At 61.3% G+C, this 20,793-nt stretch overlaps 1 protein-coding gene across 3 annotated transcripts; it reads right to left on the bottom strand.

Moving 5' to 3' along the window:
- Positions 1-4,683: 4,683 nt before the first annotated feature.
- ARFGAP1 (ADP ribosylation factor GTPase activating protein 1) lies at positions 4,684-17,491 on the bottom strand. 3 transcript variants are annotated; one of them, XM_036901741.2, is made up of 14 exons: positions 17,211-17,491; positions 14,553-14,616; positions 14,234-14,343; positions 13,899-14,070; positions 13,458-13,558; positions 12,634-12,720; positions 11,931-12,027; positions 10,375-10,431; positions 9,082-9,114; positions 8,089-8,118; positions 7,255-7,311; positions 6,651-6,710; positions 6,089-6,162; positions 4,684-5,316 (listed from the first exon to the last, which is right to left on the bottom strand). In XM_036901741.2, exons 2-14 carry the CDS (start codon positions 14,610-14,612, stop codon positions 5,001-5,003), a joined length of 1,254 nt encoding a protein of 417 aa, XP_036757636.2. In that variant the 5' UTR covers positions 14,613-14,616; positions 17,211-17,491; the 3' UTR covers positions 4,684-5,000. The 3 variants fall into 3 exon arrangements, with proteins under 3 accessions (XP_036757636.2, XP_036757637.2, XP_036757638.2); XM_036901742.2 differs by lacking the exon at positions 8,089-8,118 and having other exon boundaries at positions 17,211-17,489; XM_036901743.2 differs by lacking the exons at positions 8,089-8,118; positions 9,082-9,114.
- Positions 17,492-20,793: the final 3,302 nt, after the last annotated feature.

Here is a 20,793-nt window from a genome sequence, read left to right as displayed (position 1 = left end):
AGGCCAGGTGGGGCCAGCCCTGCCCAAAGAGGCGTCAGCTGGGACGGTGTCCCAGTGAGCAGAAGCCCTCAGGGGAGGCACAGCGGCCCTCTGCAGCCCTGGGAGGGGTGTGCTGGCTAAGGACTGGCCCTAGAGTGGAGGTGGGGTTGGGGACCCCTCCAGGCTTCACACTGCCTAGGAGTGGCCTCTACTATCAGTGCTGAGGGGACACCCAGAGCAGCGTCTCTGGCCCCCAGCTCCCCTCCAGCCACACAGGCACATGACCTGACTGCCGAGCCCATGGGCATCCTTGAACCACGGAGGGCTGAAAGGCCCTCCAGTCCCCAGCCCCTCCTGACCCACACTCTGAAGCCAGACCCCTCCCCTCCCCAGAGTCTGGCCTGACCCCTTTCAGGGCCACAGAGGTCATTGCTGAGAACTGGGGCCCCCAGCATGCATCTGCCCTTCCCAACCAGGAACTCGGCTCCTCCCCCCTTCTGAAAGGTGGAGGTCATCCTCAGATCACCGTGGCCCCCCTGCAGGCCCTCCCGGCCCACCCGCCCCCGGGACTGCAGGAGTCACTCACCTGCTTTTGCAGCAGGGGTGTCTACGCCCTCCACTGCTGGACCTGCTGGAGCCACGGGGCAGCCAGGCTTATGAGGCCTCCCCCTGGACGTCACTGCTTCAGCCCACCCCGCGGCCCACCCCCTGGCTCTCTACTCTTCCATGCGCTGCTCAAGGGCAGGGAGCACAGATCCCTCAGTGGGTGCAATGGCCAAACACCTTGATTCCTCACATCACAGGCTCTGCCCCAAAGAGGGGCTCCTGGGGGAAGAGCCTCAGGACCAAGGCTACCATGGCGCCAAGCTATGGGTGACGGGCACGAGGGTCTCCGAGAGCCTGGGGGAGGCAGTCTGGGAGGGTCACACCGTCTCCACACCCTCCCTGCTCCTCCTAAATCATCCCCAGGGGCCCCGGACCCCAAACAGAGCCGCCTGGGTCTCTCTAGCAGTCTCTAGGGCCCATGCCCACGTCCACACTGATCCCTGAAGCCCTCTGCACCACCTGCTTCTCCGTGGTCCTCCCGTCTGTAAGGGCCAGCCAAGCGCGGCCCCACACTGTGCCCACCCTCTGTGGTCAGAGGATCCTAGCCTGGGAGCCAGGCATCCCACCAGACCCCACCCAACCCTGCTGCCACCTGACCTCCGGGCCCCACCCCTGCCTAAAGCTGAGGCTTCCAGGAGCCCGGTGGCGCTGGGGCCACCCTGGCCCAGCCTAGGGTTTAGCTTCCAGAGGCAAAGGCACTCGGGGAGGAGGCTGGCACAGCACAGGGCCCTGGCTGCCAGCCAGCAGAGGCTGCAGCCAGAGACCAGATACTAACTGGAGGCTCAGGGGGCTGGTGGACAAAGGTCAGGGGCTGGGTGCTACCAGAAGGGTGGGGGCCCATCCCCCTCCCCAGCCTCTCCAGCCAGCTTTAGCACCTCACCTCAGGTCCACCACCTGAAGGACGGGAATGCTGCTGGTGGCCTGTGATCCCGGGCCTGGGCGAGGAAATGAGGCCCAGTGGGGTGGCTCTGTCCTGCAGTGGAGCCCAGCCTCTAGTACTGACAGCCGGTTCTCCTGGGGCTGGAGCCGCCAGGCCTGAGGGCCCCTGGCTGGCCACCAAGCCCCTGCAAGTTAGAGGCACCGTGAGCATCCAGGTCCCCACACCCCTAGTGAGTCCAGTGGGCCTGCAGACCCAGCGGCAGCCGGCAGAGGGCACCCAGCCCAGCGGCCAATCACACTAGACTTGTCACACGGCTCAGGGCGCTCAGGACACACATGTGCACTCACATGCACCCCACCAAGGCTGCCAGCCACACCAGCTAGCCTGGTCCTCAGTGCCGGGGGCTGGGCCCTGTCCACCCCCATTCGCGTGCCTGCCCAGGTGGCCCTGCACCAGCAGGCACTCAATGGCCCTGATGTTCCCACAGCCCACAGAGAAGCGTCAGGGCTCAGCCAGAGCAAGAGCCGCCCAGGGTCCCAGCTGAGGAAGCAGGACAGAGCTAGGCGCTGGTCCCTTGCCAGCCAAGTCCTGCCCTTCCAGACAGCCCAGCAGTCAGTGGGACAGCCTGACTGGCACACGTACCGCCCTTCACGGCCCCCATTCCCACGTGCAGGTGGGGACCCCGGGCCCAGCCCCACATTATGGGGAGGAGGCCCAGGATCCCCAGTTCTGACTGTTGGGCACAAAACCCCCTATGTGGCCCAACCCTGCCCCCCGGCCTCAGCACTGCAGGGAGAGCCTGCGTCTGCCTGGTCAGAACCCAGTGGAGCCATGGGACTGGGGGTGCACAGATGTTGCAGAGGACAGGGCTCTAGCTGCCACCATCACCTGCGTGCTGTCATGAGCCTACTCCCCGTTTCCTAGCTGGGTCTTGTTTAGGGCGCAGGGTCCCAGGAAAGCCGCCAGCATCTGGATTGGTGGGCACCGAGGCCACTGGGCAGGGCTGCCTGGCTGGAGCAACTGGCCTGTTGGAACAAGGGAGCAGCAAAGGTGGGTGGGCACTTTTACAGTGAAGCTGGGATGGCTAGCAGGAAGCTTGCAGCACCCCAGTGGTGGGAAAGTTCCAGAAGGGGAAGCTCAGTGGGCAGGGGTTGGCCTTGCAGGCTGTTTGCTGCTCAGTCCCAGGGCCTGGGGCAAGCAGATGGCAGGGGCTGGCCAGGAGGCCCGAATGGTTGGACTGATCAGGCTGGCCTCCTAGAGTCTGCATGCCAGACGCCAGGGGGTCTCCCACCAGACAGGCCAGTGCAGGTGGGTGGGACCTAAGGGACTTCAGCCCACACCCCACATGGGACCACGCCTGCCCAGACCTGCCTCCCCACCTGGGACCCACCTGCTGCCTTGGCCTGTCCAGCCGCAGCGCACCCGCCTGGAGGTGCTGCGCCAGACAGGGTAACCCTTGGAGACCGCCCGGGAGACACTCCTGCTTCGGGCCTCCCATAGCCTCTCCTGGCCACGGCACTCCGGCACCAGGTCCTCCATGAGGTGGCCTCAGGACACAGGCACAGACGGTGGGTGCAGGGACTCTAGCGCCCCTGGCTGCCCCAAGCCTGGGGCTCACGCATCTGCCCAGGAGCCAGTCCCAGGGGACAGACATCCCCCCCGGCCACCTTTTTCCTGGTGAGCATGCCGCCAGCACCTCCAAGAGCCCCATGCCATGCCCGTCCCATCCCCCACTCACATCCACGTGGAAGTGGCCCTTTGGGGTGCACCCAGCCACCTCCACACTCTTCTGCCCTTTACGGTGATGCAGTGATCCCCATACAGGAGATGCTCAGGTGTGTGCACCCGTATGGCCAGGGGAGACCCCACAGGGCAGCACCTGTGGACAGCAAGGGCATCGATCTGCCCTGAGGGGTGCCAGGCTGTACGTCCTGCATCCCAGAAGCAGGTCTGGGGAGCAGAGCGCCCACAGGGTTTCAGGCCTCCTCTCCAGTGGGTCTAAAACCTCAGAACACAATCCCATTGCTGCCTTGGCATTTGTGGGGCAGACTGGGTGACTTACTCCCAGTTGAACGTGGCTCCTGGTTGGGAAACCATAGGACAACTGCCCAGAGGCCCCCCGAGTTGTGCAGATCAGGGTTTCCACCCAGACAGGTCAGTTCCAGGGTAGGAGTGTTGGGATCACATGCCCTCACCTGGCCCCACATCCTGAAGGGAGCTGACCTGATGGGCTCATGCAGGCAGCACACCAGTCCTGAAGCAAAGGCCCTCAGCCCCAACCTGGCAGGCCAACCATGCGTGGGCTTGGCTCTCGGTCTGACCTGGGGCTTTGTATCAGCCTAAGCCTCTGACCTCTAACCTCAGATACAAGCACAGCAGGCTGCTGGCTCAGTAACTGAGACCCTTAGGCAGTAGCTGAAGGCGTGGGCACCCGCACACTGGGCACCCAACCTCTGTGGCTGTGTCCTAAGGAGGGAGGGCTGTGGGCACGGCTGGCTCCTGCCACTCCCGGCCTGGGGACAGACCCGAGATGGGGCTACACGGCCACCTGACGCCCATCAGGAGATGAGCCTGCCCCACGAGGTGAGGGGCCACCAGCAGCTGGGCAGGGCCTCTCCACAGACTGCACAGGTGGCCTCAGGCCCAGGGCCCCTGGCCAAAGCTCGGCTGACAGTGACCCGAGGGTCAGCGGACATGCCACAGGCAAGGATGGATGGCGTCACTTCTCATGCAGGGCTGTCAGTCAGTCTGATCACAGAAACGGAAAGCTGGCGTGAGCTCAAAGCCAGATGGGTCCTAGTGGCTGTGAGGCCCCAAGGATGGCACAGGGCAGAGGAGGCCCAGCAGGAGAGCAGCCACGTGCAGCTCAACACTGGATGGGCTCGGAGGGTGTGCTGGGCCCACCTTGTTGACTTCCCAGCTGTTCAGGAATCAGCTCAGACTGGCTCGGCCAAGTTCAGGCGCTGACACCAGCTCCAGTGCCGGGGCAAGGCTGGAGCCCGTGGGACCCTGTGCACTCATGGACCCAGTGGCAGACGAGGGCGAGACCCTGGGCTGAAGGTGTGCTCCCCCGCCCCCGGCCAGGGGGCCGAGAGGCAGCGGTGCAAGTCCTGGTGCAGCATGCCATGCTTCTGGCTGCAGAGCCTGGCCTTCTCTGCAAGAACCTGACTGGGGAGGCTGGAGACGCCCAGAGAACATGTGCCGTCACTGACGCCATGTGGCTGCAGGTGCCGCGAGGGGGTGTTTATTAGTGAGCACGCTGCAAAAACGACCAGGCGCCCGGTCTCCACAGCAGCAGAGCCCTGCCTCCACAGAGCCCTGGGCCCTGGCCCTGAGGGCCACCTGAAAATCCCAGGACAGCGGCCTGGTCTCTGCCCCCACAGCCCCCGTGACCTCGGAGAGCGAGTGACCCCACACACTGAGCGGCCCCACGCCCAAGGTGCCGGCTCCACACCAGGCCTGTGTTTCTAGGGGCGAGTGGGAGTGAGTGCGAGGCAGGTGGCGAGTGGACACAGCTGGGGTCGGCGGGCAGGGCCTACCAGTCCTGGGTGTCCCAGCCCGCGTCAAGTACCGCAGGCGGCGGGGCTGCCTTCCTAGTGGTCTTGGCTCGGCCCTCCCCGCCGCCCCCACAGGTCTCCCCGCCTCCGCTGTCACTGTTCCTGTCGTTGGACGCGGAGCCGGAGCCCCACACGTCCCAGCTGTCAGAGCTCCTCTTCCCAGCCGAGGCATCAGCACACGTCCAGCTGTCGCTGCTCGGGGACCTGTGGGCCCTGCGGGGGTCAGCGCTCCCGAAGGCCTCCCAGAAGCTCTGGTCGATGGTGCTGTCCTGGTAGCTCTGGCCATCTGGGGGTCTTGGAGAGAGCGGAAGTTGCTGCAGGGGCCCCCAGCCACTGGCCCCTCGAGGCCCCGCAGCAGAGCGCCTGGCCACCCCACAGTACCCGGCTACCTGAGGGCAGAGGAAGCCGAGGAAGCCTGGCCGTCGGGAGGCTCCACTAGGGAACCGAGGCTGCAGAGCCCACGGGGGGACTCGGGCCCCTGCCCCCACCGCCTCCGCCTGGCCAGGCCCACACAAAGTGGAGACGCTCGGAAGGGAAGCATAAGATGCTGTTTTTCTGCACCATGGAGGGAAGTGGCTCAGGACAGGGGCTGCCCCTCAGGGAACCCCTCCTCTGAGCTGCTGCCCCCAAACCACAATCACATTACTTAATACACCCGACAGCATGTCGGGAAGAAAGTGATGGGACGTTCTGCCCATGAGCAAGAGAAAGGGGGTCCCTCCTGGCAGCGGCCACTCCGGGCCCAGCCCGCGGTCACTTCCCCATCAGGTCCCCAAGCACCCACAGTCGGGCAGGAGAGAGAAAGCAAAGCCTAGGACGTGGGACAGGGTTGCTTACACCTGGCAGCTCCAGCAACCCAGCCTCCAGAGGGCCAGGAACCAGAGCTCGGCTGCCTGCGCCCCTGGGCCTCCTGCTGACCCCTCGGCCAGTCCCACGGGGCAGCGGCACTGACTGCTGGGGGCGTGGCACTGACCCTGAACCCCTGGGGGATGACATCTGCCTCCCAGAAGCCCCACGGGAGGAAACCATGGAAGGGAGTCCCCGCAGGTCACGGCGCCTGGCCCACCTGTCTGAGTCCTCGGCTCTCCCTGAAAAAAGGGTGGTGACGTCGCGCCATCCCCTGCTGCCGACTCCCCGGGCCTGGAGGGGGTGGAGGTGGTGGCTCAGCCTGGGCTTGGGCACGTGCCCATCCTGCCCAGAGGCCTGGGGCAGCTGAGACACACCCAGCCGCAGAGCACTCGGCTCCCTGCCTTCAGCCTGGCGCAGCCAACAGGACCTGACGCAGGCAGGCGCCCACGTGGTGAGGCCATGGCCTCTGGAGCTCACCAGAGAGGCGGGACGCGAGGCCGCTCCAAGCAGGCGCACAGAGGTCCCCACGGCCCTCCCCCCGTCCCGGAGCCTCATGCAGCTGGGCGACCCACTGCCGCAGGCCATGCTGCGCACCTGGGCCGGGGCTCCCCTGGGAGAGAGCGCCAGGGCCCCTCAGGCCGTTCCCACACCCCTCCAGCTGCCGGTAGCGCAGCAGACCCCCAGTGTTCCTCATATTCCTGAGGATACTCGGCCGTGAGGTGCCCTCCAATATGGGGACTGGCTTCCAGTGGTGCCCGCTCTGGCAGGGCCTACCCTACCTTGGACGCCAACTGAGAGACACCGCCGGACACATCATCAAAAATCTTTCCCTCCTTCACCTGCAGGGGTTAAAACAGCACTGTCAGCTGAGGAGCAGAACCCACACCACACCTACTACTGGCAGGCCCACGGCCTGCACCCCTCAGGTTACCCCCACCCAGCACGCGCTCCCCCCGCCAGAGAGGTGCAGGGACGGAGAGGGCACACAGCGCTGCAGCCCAGGGGGCCTAAGGCAGGGCCCTGCCCTGGCGGTCTCAGTCACCCACTATCTCCTGGTGAGGATGGCACTGCCCCGAGTCCTCAGACCACTGAGAGCTGCTCTTCCCCAGTCAGAGCCTCCCCCACACACCGCTGAGGTGAGCTGGGGGAGCTGGGGCAGGGCCGGGGCTGAGGTGCACACCCGCCGGGCAGGAGAGGACACCGGCCCTGAGGAGCAGGACACAAGGCCAGGCCTCGCTGAGCTTGGGGATGGGAGCCTTCGGGAGCACGGGATCTCCATGCACAGACAACGCCCCCAACATCAGATGCCTGTGGAATAAGGGCCTCTGGGTGGGGAGGAGGTGCGCCCAGCAGGGCACTCGGCACCAGGTGCTGGCCCCTCACCTTCTCCTGGGCAGGTCTGAGGACGTTCTCATTCAGACTGTGGCCCAACTCTGAAGCCTGTTGGAAGGACAAAGGCAGGGAGCTGGTGGAGAGAAAAGCATGCTTGCCCAGGACACAGGTCTAGGGGTCTGCTGCGAGCTCTGCCAACATCACACGGAGACGGCCCGCAGCACAGGATGCCCGCAATCGCAAGCAGTGACCCCGAGAACCCCAGCCGCACGGAGACCACAACTGCAGGCCTCCACACCGCCGTGGGCAGGAGCCCAAGGACAGCAAGCCCTGGAGTCCACCCCAGGGTGCGAGGCCGCCTCCAGGGTCTTCCCATCCCTTGAGGGCCGTGCTGACGGCAGGTCACATGCCACCCCACACACACTGGGATGCAGACAGGAGCATCCTTTACCACTGAGGGGTGAGTGCCCACCTGCCCCATGGTGGGCAGGATGAGCTGGCTTGCAGGGAAGGGGATGGAGCCAGAGGACACGTCAAGGCCAGTGGCAAGCTCAGGCTGGGGGCCGCAGCGGCCTCGCTGGGGTGGAGCCTCTTGGCTGTCAGGGCCTCTCCACTGAGATAAAACTCCTTTCAGTTATTTAGCTCAAGGTAATTAAAACATGGAAGGAATATCCTACCAAGTATGCCCGTGGGTCCCTGCAGGAGTTGCACCCCAGGGTTCTGGCCCAAGCACCATGGACGGGCCAGCCAGGGCCCCAGGCAGGGTAGCTTGGGGGTGAGACCTCGCCGGCGCAGACACATGGCTGAAGCATACGGGGCGTCTCAAAGCAAAGCGCAGGCTGGGCAGACGAGGGGAACATGCACAAAGATGGTCACAAGCCTTACCGGCTCTGGCTGCTGCTTGGAGCCCCAAAACTTTACCCGGGTGGCATGGGAAGATGGATTAGAAGGGAGAGAAGGAAGGGGGAGAGAGGGAGAGAGGGGGTGGGAGGGGAAGGGAGAGAGAAAGAGAGAGAGAGACAGAGAGAGAGGCGAGCAGCAGCATTTGGCAACAACCCGGAAGCATCTCGAGACATCATCCGGTTCCCAGGGCACTGCCCTGACAGCGTCCCCAGAGTGACTGGGAGAGCCATTCACTGCCCAGTATGACCACTTCCACCCCCAGCTTACGCTTTCTAGATCATGGGAGCAAGCAGTTCAGGACCAGAATGGGGTCCAGAGGAGGATCGGCCTCAGACAGCAGCGCCTGTGCCCAATGCCTGACCTCCCTGCCTCCCTCCCGTGGGCTGGCAGCCCTGGTCAGGCCTGGGCCAGCCTTGTGTGGCCACTGCCTCGTGCACAAGTCCCGCCCCCCAGCCTCCAGAGGACAGGTCAGCCCGCAGCCTGAGCGGCACGGGGACTGCCAGGGCCGTGAGCTAAGATCTGAAGGAACAAAGGCCTCCCCTACAACAAGACGCACTCACTGGGGACAGAGGGACACTTGCCACAGAATCAGACCCACCGTCCCAGCCCACCTGTGGCTGCCCCGCACACAGCACAGCCTCAGCCACGCGAGCTCCCTTGCGCCCACTGGTGCAGGCACTGCCCCTGCAGTGAGAGGCCAGCTGCCTGGTGCCCAGGCTGCAGACACAGCAATGGTTTTGGCCCCAGGGCCCTCAGGGGATGTGACCTCTCGGCCTACCTGCTAGGCCGTGGGCACCTACAGGGGTGTGCACCGCCCATGGGCTCAGGAGATCATGGGACACAGGCCCACAGTGCCCCTTGGCACACGCAACGTCCCTTCGTAAGCTCAGGGCTGGAACACACCCAGGCAGCCCACGATGCCAACGGGGCATCACACCAGAGCATAGAGAGCACGAAACCCAGAAGCTTCGTTACCTTCTGACTCGCCTGGGATCCAAATTTTGTGGCCTGGAAGGAAAGCAAAGGCTATGAAAGGTCGGTGGCTGCGTCCCCCAGGAGCTCAGACAGACACCCGGTCCGGATCCATCTCCTGACAGCCCCTCGCCCACAGGAGTTCCAAGGGTCCCTCAACGCTGCCCACTAGGAGGCCATCCCAGGAGGGGGCCCGTGACCGCCCAGAGCTTCTGTCCTCCTCGCACAGGGATGCGGGGACCTGCAGCTGCAGGACGGCCACCTTTTCCCACACACCCCCGCTCGGGGCCAGTGCGGTCCAATCACGCTGTGCAGCTTCGTGCAGCATCCTGATGACTTCTTTAGCAAAGATGGAACGGCAGGGCCCCAGATATTCCCCTGTAAGGCACCTGGACCCCAGGGACCCCAGCCTCCTTCAGAAGCAAGCCCCACTGCGGCCGGGCTGCCAAGCCTCCTGGGCCTCCTCCCCTCCCGTGAGCCACCATGACAACCCCCTCCCCAGCTGGACAGGGAAGGACATGGCAGTGGCCACCGCAAGGCCCAGGAGGTATTCACTGCACCCTCACACCAGCCAGGCCGGCCCACCCGTGGGCCCTGCTGGCTGTCTGGGCAGCTGCGGGCCCGAGCTCCCCTGGCTCTGGTCCTCAGAACACTCCAGCCATGGTTCTTCCGGGGCCTGTCTGCTCTGGGTCTGTGTGCCAGGGCCGCCTGCATCCCTGCTCCGGGCTCTCCCTCCTGCCACCTTCCTCCACAGCCTAGCCCATGATCCCCTTCTGGGGATGCCTTCATACAGGCTTCTCGCCTGCTCCCTCCTGCCCGGCACCCATCAGGTCACTGCCCGAAACCCAGCATGTTCCCACTGTCCACTGTGCACCCTTGGGCTGCGGAGCAGGCCAGGGGGCAGGAACTCAGACTGCTGACTCTGCCCTGGGTGCCCAGCAGCAGAGAATCAGGCTGAAGGGCCACCACCTGTGACCCCTGGCCTGGACGGGGGGGTGTCTGCAGCACAGGATGCCCCCAGCATGGCCTATCTTTCTTCTAGAGCCAGGCATCCTCTGCAAGCAGATCATCTCCGGCATGCAGACACATTCACTATTAAAGCAAAAGACTTTGGTGTGGACTTGGGAACTGGCTGGGGCAGATGAGCCCAGGGGAGGTGGACATGTGGCCCTGGGCACAGGAGGGGAGCCTGTGGCCCTGAACACCCAGCACCCTTTGGCCAGAACCTTCTCCCAGGCCACAGACAGTGCAGCCTGTGTGAGTTCTGTGGGCAACGTGTTGAGATCGGTTACTTACACCCTCCTTGGCGGCTGAGGCGATCCTGCTTGCTCCCGTGGCCAGGCTGCTCCAGCCCTGAGGACACAACAGAGGTCATGTCAGGTCCCACACGCGGCTGCTCAGAAGGCTCTGCCCTCCAAGCCATCCAGCTTGCCACCCTCCTCGCCAAGGAGGGTCTGTCTCCTCACGCAAGCGCAGCAGTAAGGCCGCCCCGGAGGGCCCCTCACCCACCCACGGCCCCTCTGCAGGAAGGATGGCCCTCCCGTCACAGGCACTCCACATGCCGCACACTGCCGCCCCTGCCCAGCCTGGCCCCACCCCAGAGCCTCCCTCCCGGGGGCGGGGACCCAGGACCCAGGACCCAGTCCAGACAGCCAGACTGGGTGTAGGGACCGCCCCCTGCAACCTGCTCTCCTGCGCCTCCAAGTGTTTCCAGAATAAATCACAGCTATTCAGAAATACAAGCGCCTCATAAATCCCAACTTAGCCTCGTCCTCTTAAAGCCGACGCAGAACCCGTTGCTCTGGGAGACAGCATGGTCACCTGCTTCTCTGGGAATCAAAGGTCCACAGGAGGGGGACAGAGACACCGAACACCCCACCCTGGGACTGCCTTTTAAACATAAACTGGTACCACAGGCTTGAGGCTAAACGTTTGCCTTTGTTCCCTGGAGAAGACTCGTCAAGGCCTGAGGGGTGGCGCCCTTGGCCGCCTGCACCCCAGCCAGCCCCTCCAGGCCTCGATCAGAGCTGGGACTGGCAATGGGGCGCCTCAGCAGTTTTGAATATTTCTGAACAAGCTCATTCACTTTGGAATGACGTGTGTGGGGCCAAGGGGACAGTGTGAAGGGGGCACAGGACCTCCCGCCACGCACTTGGTTCACTTCTTCGTGCACATGGTGCCAGGGACCATCCTGGCTTCCACCTCCCACGTTCCACCCACTCTCTGCTCTTGCCATGTCCGCTGGTCATGCTAGAAACTCTGTCCTGTTAGTGGGAAGGACCCCCACCCTGGCCTTTTCATGGGGCAGCATCCGGGACAGACACGCCGGCTGTCATCTCACCCGCCCTCCCTGAATGGACCCTTGGTGGTGTGCGACTGCTGAACTCACAGACAGCGCTGCGACGAACAGAAACCGTCGGCAAAAGCCAGTTTCCTTGGAAAATGACTTGGAGTGCCCGAGCACAGGGAGGGCCGTCCACATGTGGCTGAGGGAGCCACTCCCAACACCGTGCTGGGGCCCAGCGGCTTCTGAGGGCTTCACCTCCGCCACTGAAGGCATGTCTTGTCTCTACAGGGCCGGCCCACGGAGCAGCACAGGGGCCAGCGCTCACAGGCAGGCCACTTGCAGCTGTGCCTAGTGCCCTAAGAGAGAACCACCACTGGCAGGCCCAGGGGGCACTGGTGCTTAGAGAGAAACACGCCTCCTTAAATTTGGAACACATCTGGATCCATGTAACATGAGCCACATTTGAAAAGAAGTTTCAGAGAAGGGAGGGGGCAGGGCCCAGCCAGAACAGGAACAGCTCCCCACCCCACCCCTGGGCCCTGGCGCTGGCCCCCAGGCTTCTCACCGAGTACAGGGATGCCATGGCGCTATTGAGCAGGTCATCTTCCCTCTTCTGAGGTGGCACCGTGTTCCCAAACCCCACATAGCGGTTCTCCGAGGCCCTGACAGAAAACACAAGCTTGCACGCTGTTCCTGCAGGCTCAGGGGTGGAAGGCAGCCCCCAGGTTCCCCCGAAGGCCACTACGCACACACACCCACGCAGCGGGAGAACACTGCAGATGGCCTGGCCACACATGGGGTCAGGCTTCCTCTGCTCCCTGAAAAGGACTCCTGCTGTGCCCAGCAGGAACCCCAGCAAGACCCAAAGCCAACACCAGTGGCTGCAGAACAGCAAACAGCTGGATCTGGCAGCTCTGGGGACAGAAGCTTGTCTACAGGGCAGACAGCGCCCAGCAAGGAAAACATATTCTGTCTCTGCCACGTAGTAGGCTATTAGTGACCCCTCTTCTAACCTGGGCTGGCCCAGAGCCTGCCACACTCAGGACTCGCTGATTCTGCACCCCTGCACGTAGAAAGCAGCAGGCCCCAGACAGCCTCGCAGGGGCAGAACTGCCCCGAGGGACCAGATCCCCATGGCTTGAGTCCACCTGGGCATCCCCAGGCCTCCCAGATGCCCGCTGCCCCCTCAGCTCAGCCAAGCCTCCCCCTTCCAGGCCCTCCAGCCTGGCCACTCAAGCTCCCTGGGGCCCAGCTGCCGCAGGCCTCACCCCTGACAGGAGCCAAGGTCATCATTAAGCCAGTCTTCAAAAGCCTTGTCCGAAGAGGCACCTGGGTTCTGTGGCTGCCCAGAGGCTCTGAAACAGAGTCCAGCATCAAAGGTCGGGGAAGCCCACAGAGGGCGGCAGACGCCACTGGGACCCCCAGGGTCTCCGGTGGGTGCACATCTGTCTTCCTGGGCTGGATCCCAGCTCTACCCGCAAGAGGCTCAGGCTCTGTGCTGAAGCTGGCAAGGGACACAGAGGCATGCCAGCCCCCAGCAGGGCCTCAGCAGTGGCTCCACGTGTCCGCCGCAGCGGGGCAGCAGGGCCAGAGGGCCAAGGCTGAAGCCAGCCCTTCAGGTGTGGTCCAGTGGGGATGCTCAATATAAAATGTGGAGGAGAAGGGGAGGGGCACTGGGTATCCAGAACACCAGCCTCCAACATGTGAGAACACAGAGCATCTGCACAGGGACCAGCCCGCGACTGCGCGCCTGAGCTCTCAGCAGGAAGGCAACCCTCACACAGGACAAAGGGACATAAACGCCTCCTGGCCAGGCCTTTGCCTGCAGAACTGCAGGTGAGTTGTGGGCACATGTCTGGAAGGCTCTGCGCTGAACTGGCACCTGAGGGGTGGGAAGGTGGTGCATCTTATTTTAGACACGCCTTTACTGTCTGGATTTTTGCAAAAAGCTTGTGTTGCCCAGCAACCTAAAAAGTTTTTCCGAAGGACTTTTGGGAGGAGTTCACAGGTCGAGCTGCTCCCACGACAGCATGGGATTCCTTAGCTGTGGCTGCAAACACAGAGCCCAACTCAAGGCCAGCAGAGTAGCTACCGGAGGGTGGTGGATGGCAGCATCTTGGGCTGGGGCGGGGTCCAGTTCTGCGCAGGCGATGACTCCAGGGACCATTCTCTGCCTTCGGCCAGAGTGGCCACCTGCCAAGCGCACCAGGGATTGGTGAGCCTGGAACCAGCAGGGGCAGCCATGGATGTCATCTGCTCCAGGGCATGCTGGTGCACCCCACGAGCAGCCCCTGCCAGGCTGGGTGCCCCCAGAAACAGGAGACTGGGCCTCAGCCCCACTCACTGGCAGTTCTTGGTTAGAGACTCCAACCCCAAGTGCCTTGGACCCACCGATCTGTTCCCCAAATGACATCCCGCGTGCACGTGGACTGTGCATGGCCTCAGGGGTGTCAGAGCCCACAGAAGAACCGTGAAGCCCAGGACCACTGAGGCGGCCAGCAGCTGAGCCCCACCCGCAGCGGGCCCCGCTCACCCTGTCCCTGAAGAGGGCCGCAGCTCTGCTACTGTACTTCTCCTGCAGGGACCAGCAGGGGTCATAGTCCTCCTGAGACTCCAGGAACTCTCGGAACTTGGTGTTCCCCCCAGCCTGCATCTTCGCGAGCTCTGCATCCTTCCACTTGTCCATGGTGACAGAGCGCACGAAGCTGAGGGCAGAAGGCACTCTTGCCGCCAGCAGCAGGGGCCAGGAGCCCACCGCAACCAGCCTGCGAGCCAGACACCTGTGTTCCCTGGGACAGGAGCTCGTGGTGTGATACCCACGGGCACGCAGCGCTGGGGAGGCCCCGACAGTGGGGGCGCAGAGCTGACCTGAGGTGCACACCGAGCCCGCGGTGCTTCCCCGAGCACTCCAGGCAGATCCAGATGCCGTAGGTCACACTCACCCACTGTGGGTTGAATGCACCACACTCAAAACACACCTGCAAAGAGGGCCACATGTAAGTCACCAGGCGGCTCAGGGCAGGGCCCAAGGACCCCAGCAACCCAGTGGTGGCCCCTAGAGGGGACAGAGGAGAGGCGGGCTTCAAGACTAACAGTGACGGGGTGGGGTGGGGGACTCTGAGGCTGCAGGCACCTTCCGAGGGGGCAGCTAAACCCAACCCAGCGTCACAGAGCAGCAGGCGCTTACATTGTTTTCGTCATGTGCCCTGACTTCTTTGAGCACCTTCCTGGTTCTTGGGCTGGCCATGGTGCTGCCGAAGAGAAAAAGAGCTTTGAAAACTTACAAGCAGGTACTTTACAGGAAAACCACTACCAGGAAAATTCACCCGAGCTGTGCAGAAGCCAGAGTGTGGTCCCACTACTTAACGACGGCAGCACTGGAGCCCTCCACGGAGGAACGTGCTCTACACCTGCAAGAGAGACCAGCATCCCCAGTGCTCCCAGGCCAGCGGCGGCGCAGCCACTGGGAATGACATGATTACTGGGTCACCTTGCTCAAACGTCATGTACCAAGACTATACAGTTCACAAACAGTCTTCTTCTGATGGAGCCTGCAGCAAGGGGTGATCTTTATGAAACACGCACAAAGAGGCCACTAAATCTGATTTCTCACCTGAAGGGGGACACACTCTGATAACCTTTGAAGACAGGGAGCCCTGAATTCTCCACACTCCACACCAACCCTCTCCCTCCCCAGCTAGCATGGGGCAGAAGCAGTGGCCCTCACTGATGTGTGAAGAGGCTGGCCTGAGGGAGCGTCTGCAGGTGGGTCCCTCATGGGCCTTGTGAAGGATGGAGGGACAGCATGGCCACAGCAGGCACACCTGCCACCATGCCTCACAGGGACACTGCTGGGGAACAGCAGCCACCTGTCTCGGGCAGAGGAGAAAAACCATTTCCTTCTTTATAGACTCATAACCATGGCACAGCCCAACTTCAACTGGTGGCCCACTGCACCATGACCAGGAAAACCTCAGAGAGATTCAAGCTGGAGGAGACGGTGGAGCCAAGCACAGCAGTGGACATGAACTAACCCGCAGTCTTGCACTCACCACGCTGATGGGCTCCGGGTTCCAGGCCACCTCCACCACCGCCAGCTCATGACTGGCATCTCTGAAGCTCACCCTTCCCTGGCTTGTGAATGGAACCTGTGAGCTGTGGCCTCCGACACCCACGGCAACACATGCTCTGGGAACCTGGGAGGACTCACAGCGCCACGCCACTACTACCTCGCTGCTGTACACGAGAGGACTGCCCTGTACCCCATCTTTAATCTGAGTATGCAGAAGTGAGTTACTGCCGAGGGAACCCTGGCTTTCCACACAACTGGACTTTGGAACTCTGGAAGTTCACGATGCCTAATGCTCACTTTCAGCAGGTGGAAGTCAGGAAGTACACGTTTGTTTTCTTTCATTACGGAAACAAAACCCAGAGTCCACTCTGAGCTCCTGTTCCGTTCTGGGCTGCGAGACAGTCTTCTGAAACCCTCAGATCACAGGGCAAATTCCTGAGCTTATAATCCTGGTCCGACCCATTTGGGCGGAATACCAACATCATGCAAGAGACCGCCCCAAAGCAGGGAAGGCTGGGATGGGTGACCACACCCTTGGAGACGCCCTGTTGGGTTTGAGTCCATAAAGCCCTTTGCACACATCTCCTTGGCGACCACTAGGGAGCCCCAGGGGGCTGGTGCACGGGGCTGACAGGCACAACTGCCCATCCAAGTCTCCACACTCAGCCCTGAGCCCTTGAAGTGTGTCAGAGCTCACATTCTGGTCAACAGGACATGGCCCAACTGAAGTCGGCACCGGGGTGAGCCTGCTCTGAATTTCTAACTGTGTGAAACAAAAAAAGGCAGAGTGAACGTTTGTAGAACTACCAGAGAGGAAATATGTGAAAAGTAACGGACTAGCCTTGGGCTTGAGGGGAGCTCCCCAGTGACCAGTTCTGGACGTGGGAGCCTTCAGTTCTCTGCCGACTTCAATACAGGAAAACAAATACCTCCTAACTTTCTAAGCGATAAATACACTTTGCCTTGAAAATTAACCCAAGAATCCTGTTTTAATGTTGAAAACACAACAAAGCAGCTTTCTATGAGTGGACCTAAGTTCAGAGAAAGCGGAGCCAAACAAGGCAGTTTTTCTGAATTCATGAAGTTGGTCCCTTGGTCCCCAGGCTGTTACACAGGTGACAGAAATAGTAACCCTCCTTCTCAGAAAAGGCCGGAAGTGCCAAAGCGCCCGTGTGTAAGAACAGCTCCTTTCCATCCTAACGAACAGAGTCCTTCTGGACTCTGGCTGGGCATGGTCCCGGGAGCGGGGGCCAAAGCCACCCCAGGCTGGTCATCCCTGGGCCCGCAGGAGGGCTAGGCCTGCACTGCGTGGGCACGACTGCTTCTCAGAACTGGCGGTCTGCATGCAGTTGTGGAACAGGGCAGACGAGAAGCACAGTTCCACCTAAACCCATGAAAACTGCAGAAGAATGTGACGTCCCTCCCTGGTTTCTTTTCCCTCCCCCAGGGGCATCCATCAGCCCCAAAGCAGAGGAGGAAAGGTAACCGAGGCAGACCGGCTGCCCTGTCGGATGCGACTAGCCTCCCAGCATCAGGGCAGAGCCCTTCGGCCTTCAGACCCTGCGTCCAGGTCGGGTCAGGCGTCTGGAGGAGGGGACAGAGGCAGGGCCCGGCTCACCCCACGCAGTCGGTGTGGGCGGGCAGGGGCTCGTGACCATGGGGGATTCCAGACCCTGAGGTGGAGCGCGCGGGGCGGAGGGGCTGGGGTCCCGGCCGGCATCGCCGAGCCGTGCCCGGGGCGCGGGCGCCGGGGACCTCGGGCCGCGCGCTTACCGGCGGGCTAGATCCAAGAGGGGTCCGGGAGGTGTCGAGTCGGGGTCCAAGCAGGGTCGGGCCGACGTCGATCGGGGTCCGGGCAGAGCAATCGGGGGTCTTCGCGAGGTCCGGACGAGGTTGAGCCGGGGTCCAAGCGGAGTCCAAGCGGGACCGGGCCCACGGCGATCGGGCTCGGGGCGGGGTGGAGCCGGGGTCCAAGCGGGGTCGGGCCGCGCAGCGAGCAGCTCCGAGGACGCGCGCCGGCCGCCCGCCCCGCCGCCACCGGCTTCCGGCTACGTTGCGCTCGCAATGCATCACGGGACGCCAGGGCAGGACTTCCGCCTCCGCCCGCGGCGGGCAGCGCGGCCACCCGTCGTCATGGGGACGCGGTGGGCGGGGTCCCGGCGGAGCGGCGAGGGTCTTCGCTGGGGTGCGGCCGTGGACAACCGGGGCGGTGTCGGGCGGCGGCGGCGGGGCCCTGAGGACCTGGGGACCGACCGCAATCTCCGGGGCGACACGGAAAGGGCGCCCTGGGATCAGGTCAGGACGGTGCCGGGACGGCTCACACGGGCGCTGGCGGGGAAGGAGCGGTGGTCCCGGGAAACGGGGAGAGCGGCGGGAGCCCGGGGCTGGAGCGCGCAGCCCCGAGGGGAAGCGCCGGGGAGGACCCCGGGCTCCGGAAGGACCGCCCTCGGGCCGCTGCCCCGACGACTGCCGTCTTCGGTGAGGGGGTCGCCAGCCCAAGGCGGCCGCGCCCCGTAGCCTGTCACCCCGGGCTGACTGTGCCTCCCGCGGGCCGAGGCAGCCCCGGTTCCGCCGGAGAAGGGCGGGGAGTGGGAACGGAGCAGCAGCTGGAGAGGCAGGCAGGCGCAGATCCCGCACACTGACGACGGTCTAGAGAAAGAACCGCTGGAAGTGGTTCTCTGGGGGGTGGGGGTATAACTGCAAATGATCTTGGTTTTCCTTTTATTCTGTGCCTTTTTGTGTTTTCCACATATTCTTTATTGATCTATGTAACTTTTGGAATGATCGACTATAAACATTTTTATTGAGGTATAATTTAATTTCAATAAAATGTAGTTCGATGACTTTTGACAAATGCATATTCCAACGTAGCCTCCGCCACAATCATTTGCAGAGTATTTCCATCAGAGGCCGCCATGGTTCTGGCTTTATCCCCATATCTTACTTTTGTCTGTTCTAGAACTTCATGTAAATAGAATCACGCAACATGTACTCTTTCCAATGGCCTCTTTCACCGAATATAGTGTTCTTAAGCTCCATCCATGTTGTTTGTGTATCTGTTCTAGGCATTTCATATAAACAGAATCATGTACTACATGACCTTTTGTGTCTGGCATCTTTTATTTCGCCTGTGTTCACACTCATGTTGTATCAGGTGTCAGCATTTCATTCCTATTGTTGAGTAGTATTCCATTAAATGAATATAACACTTTGTTTATCCACTCACATATTAAACACTGGAGTCATTTCCAAGTTGTGGTTATGAATGAGGCTGCCCTGAAATTCTTGTCCAGGTCATTTTGGGAGCATGTTTTTTTATTTCTGTTTTTTAATTACCTAGAAATAAAACTGATGGTGATGGGGTGGGTGTATGTTGAACTTTATATGAAGTTGCCAGTCTTCCAAAATCTTTGTACCATTTTATACTTCCACTAGCAGTATGAGAGTTCCAGTTTCACACTGTCACACACGTCTTCACTTAGTTGTCTGTCGTTCTATTGCAGCCAGTCTAATGGGTACCAAGTGGTATCTCATTGCAGTTTAATTTGCATTTCCCTCCATTATTGGTTGAAAGCTGCCCAGGGTACTTCTGTTAACTTCCTGGCACTTTCTTTCTACCCGGTGCCCTGCTGAGCACGAACACCACCCTGCAGCCAGAGGAAATTCTCAGGAAGGAGTCGCCAGTTCTTGTAGTAAAAAGCCACAGGCATTCACAGAAATGACAAGGGCTGAGGTGATATGGATGGGACCCCAGTAGGGCCTACACAAGTGGCAGTGAGACAGTGTCTACTCCAGCACAAGATCCTATGGTTGGGACACTGTAGCCTCCACAAGTTCAGAGAATGAGAGCTGAGTGCTGGATTGGTTACAGTGGGCTTCCTGGAGGAGGTGGGCTGTGAAGGTTGAGAAGATGTTGAAAAGGAGAAGAAAAGGGAAAATGCTCCTGAGAAGGACTCAGCTGGAGCCAACATTTGGCACTGGGTCCCAAACAACCAGAGGGGGTTGAACTGTCAGTTTTCTGATCATAAAGTAAAAAAGTTAAGCCCCACACTTACCCTGAGCTCTGGGAGGTCTGGGGCTGTGTTCACCCCAGAGCCAAGGCCAGAGAGGTGGCCCTCTGAGGACAGGGCAAGCCTGCTGCCTCCCTCTGCAATGTCCAGGCTCATAGGACCCACCCACAGGATAAAATGCTCGTGGACAAGGCAGGATCTGCGCCACAGAGTGCTGAATGGTGCAGAACATGCAACTGCAAACTGAAAATATCATCATTCCAACTAAAGTATTTAGCAATTTTTGTTATAGAAGGGCCAGCAGTCCATTAAATCTTAGTGACCCTAATGTGATCATCTTTGTGCTTTCCTCCCTGCGGCTCCTGGAGCTCCCCATGTGCATGACACTGAAGGGAACCCTGGTGGCAGACCAGAGCCTCCAGGAAAGGCCACAGAAGCCGGAGGGTGTGTGGTGCCAGCCTGGGACAACACAAGGAGGGCAGGACCGGAGCCACTGCAAGCCCAGTGGGGTGCAGGAGTGAGTGGGACCTGGGAAAATTGCTACTTTTTCCTGGACTCAGTTTCCCCATTCATGAAAGGAGGGCTCCTTTCCCCTTGCTGCCAAGGGGTCCACATTTCTTGAGCGCTTGCCAGAAGTCAGGCCCTGGGCTTGATAAGGAGGATCTCATTCAAACCATGCAACAAGCAAGCACACACTTTCTACGTGAAGCCATTGTTCAGGTGAAGACATTGGGACACTCGCCTAAGGTCAAAAAGGCAGTAAGTAGCAGAACCAAGGTTTGCACCCAGCCTCCGTAACATCTGCCTCAGGGCAGAAGGACGGCATATGGGGCTGGGCATGTCCTCTGATGGGGAAACCCAGTGCCAGTCTCAGAGGGCAGAGTCACAGTGGCTTCCTTCCAAATGTGCGAGTAAATTGGAAATTGGGTGAGGCCGTGAGCACTGGTCGCCAGTGGCCGTGTCTGGGCCCATGGCCTGGTCAGCAGGACCCCAGGGGTCGGCCTGTGGCAGAGCCTGAGGAACAAGGGCTGCTGTGTTCATGCGCTTGCACATGTGTCAGTGGCTCGTCTGTGAGCAGGTTTGGGTTTGCATGTCTGTGCATTGGGTGTGTATGTGCATGTGATGTATGTACTGCTGTGTACATTCAAGTGTGTGCTATGCACGTGCCCATGTGCCCACTGTATGTCTGTCATGTGTGCTTGTGGGTGTTTGGTGTCTGTATGCATGTGAGTGGTCAGACATGTGCATGGAGTTTCATGTACGGGTCTGGGCCTAGAGGCTCCTTAGCCTCAGGTTCATTGAACTGGGTCCTCCATCTGCAAGGCAACAACAGGTACAGTTTGGGG

Source organism: Manis pentadactyla, chromosome 5, assembly GCF_030020395.1.
Source record: "Manis pentadactyla isolate mManPen7 chromosome 5, mManPen7.hap1, whole genome shotgun sequence".
NCBI lineage: Eukaryota > Metazoa > Chordata > Mammalia > Pholidota > Manidae > Manis > Manis pentadactyla.
Note: the sequence above shows the minus strand (reverse complement) of the source record. Positions and strands in the feature narration are given on the sequence as shown.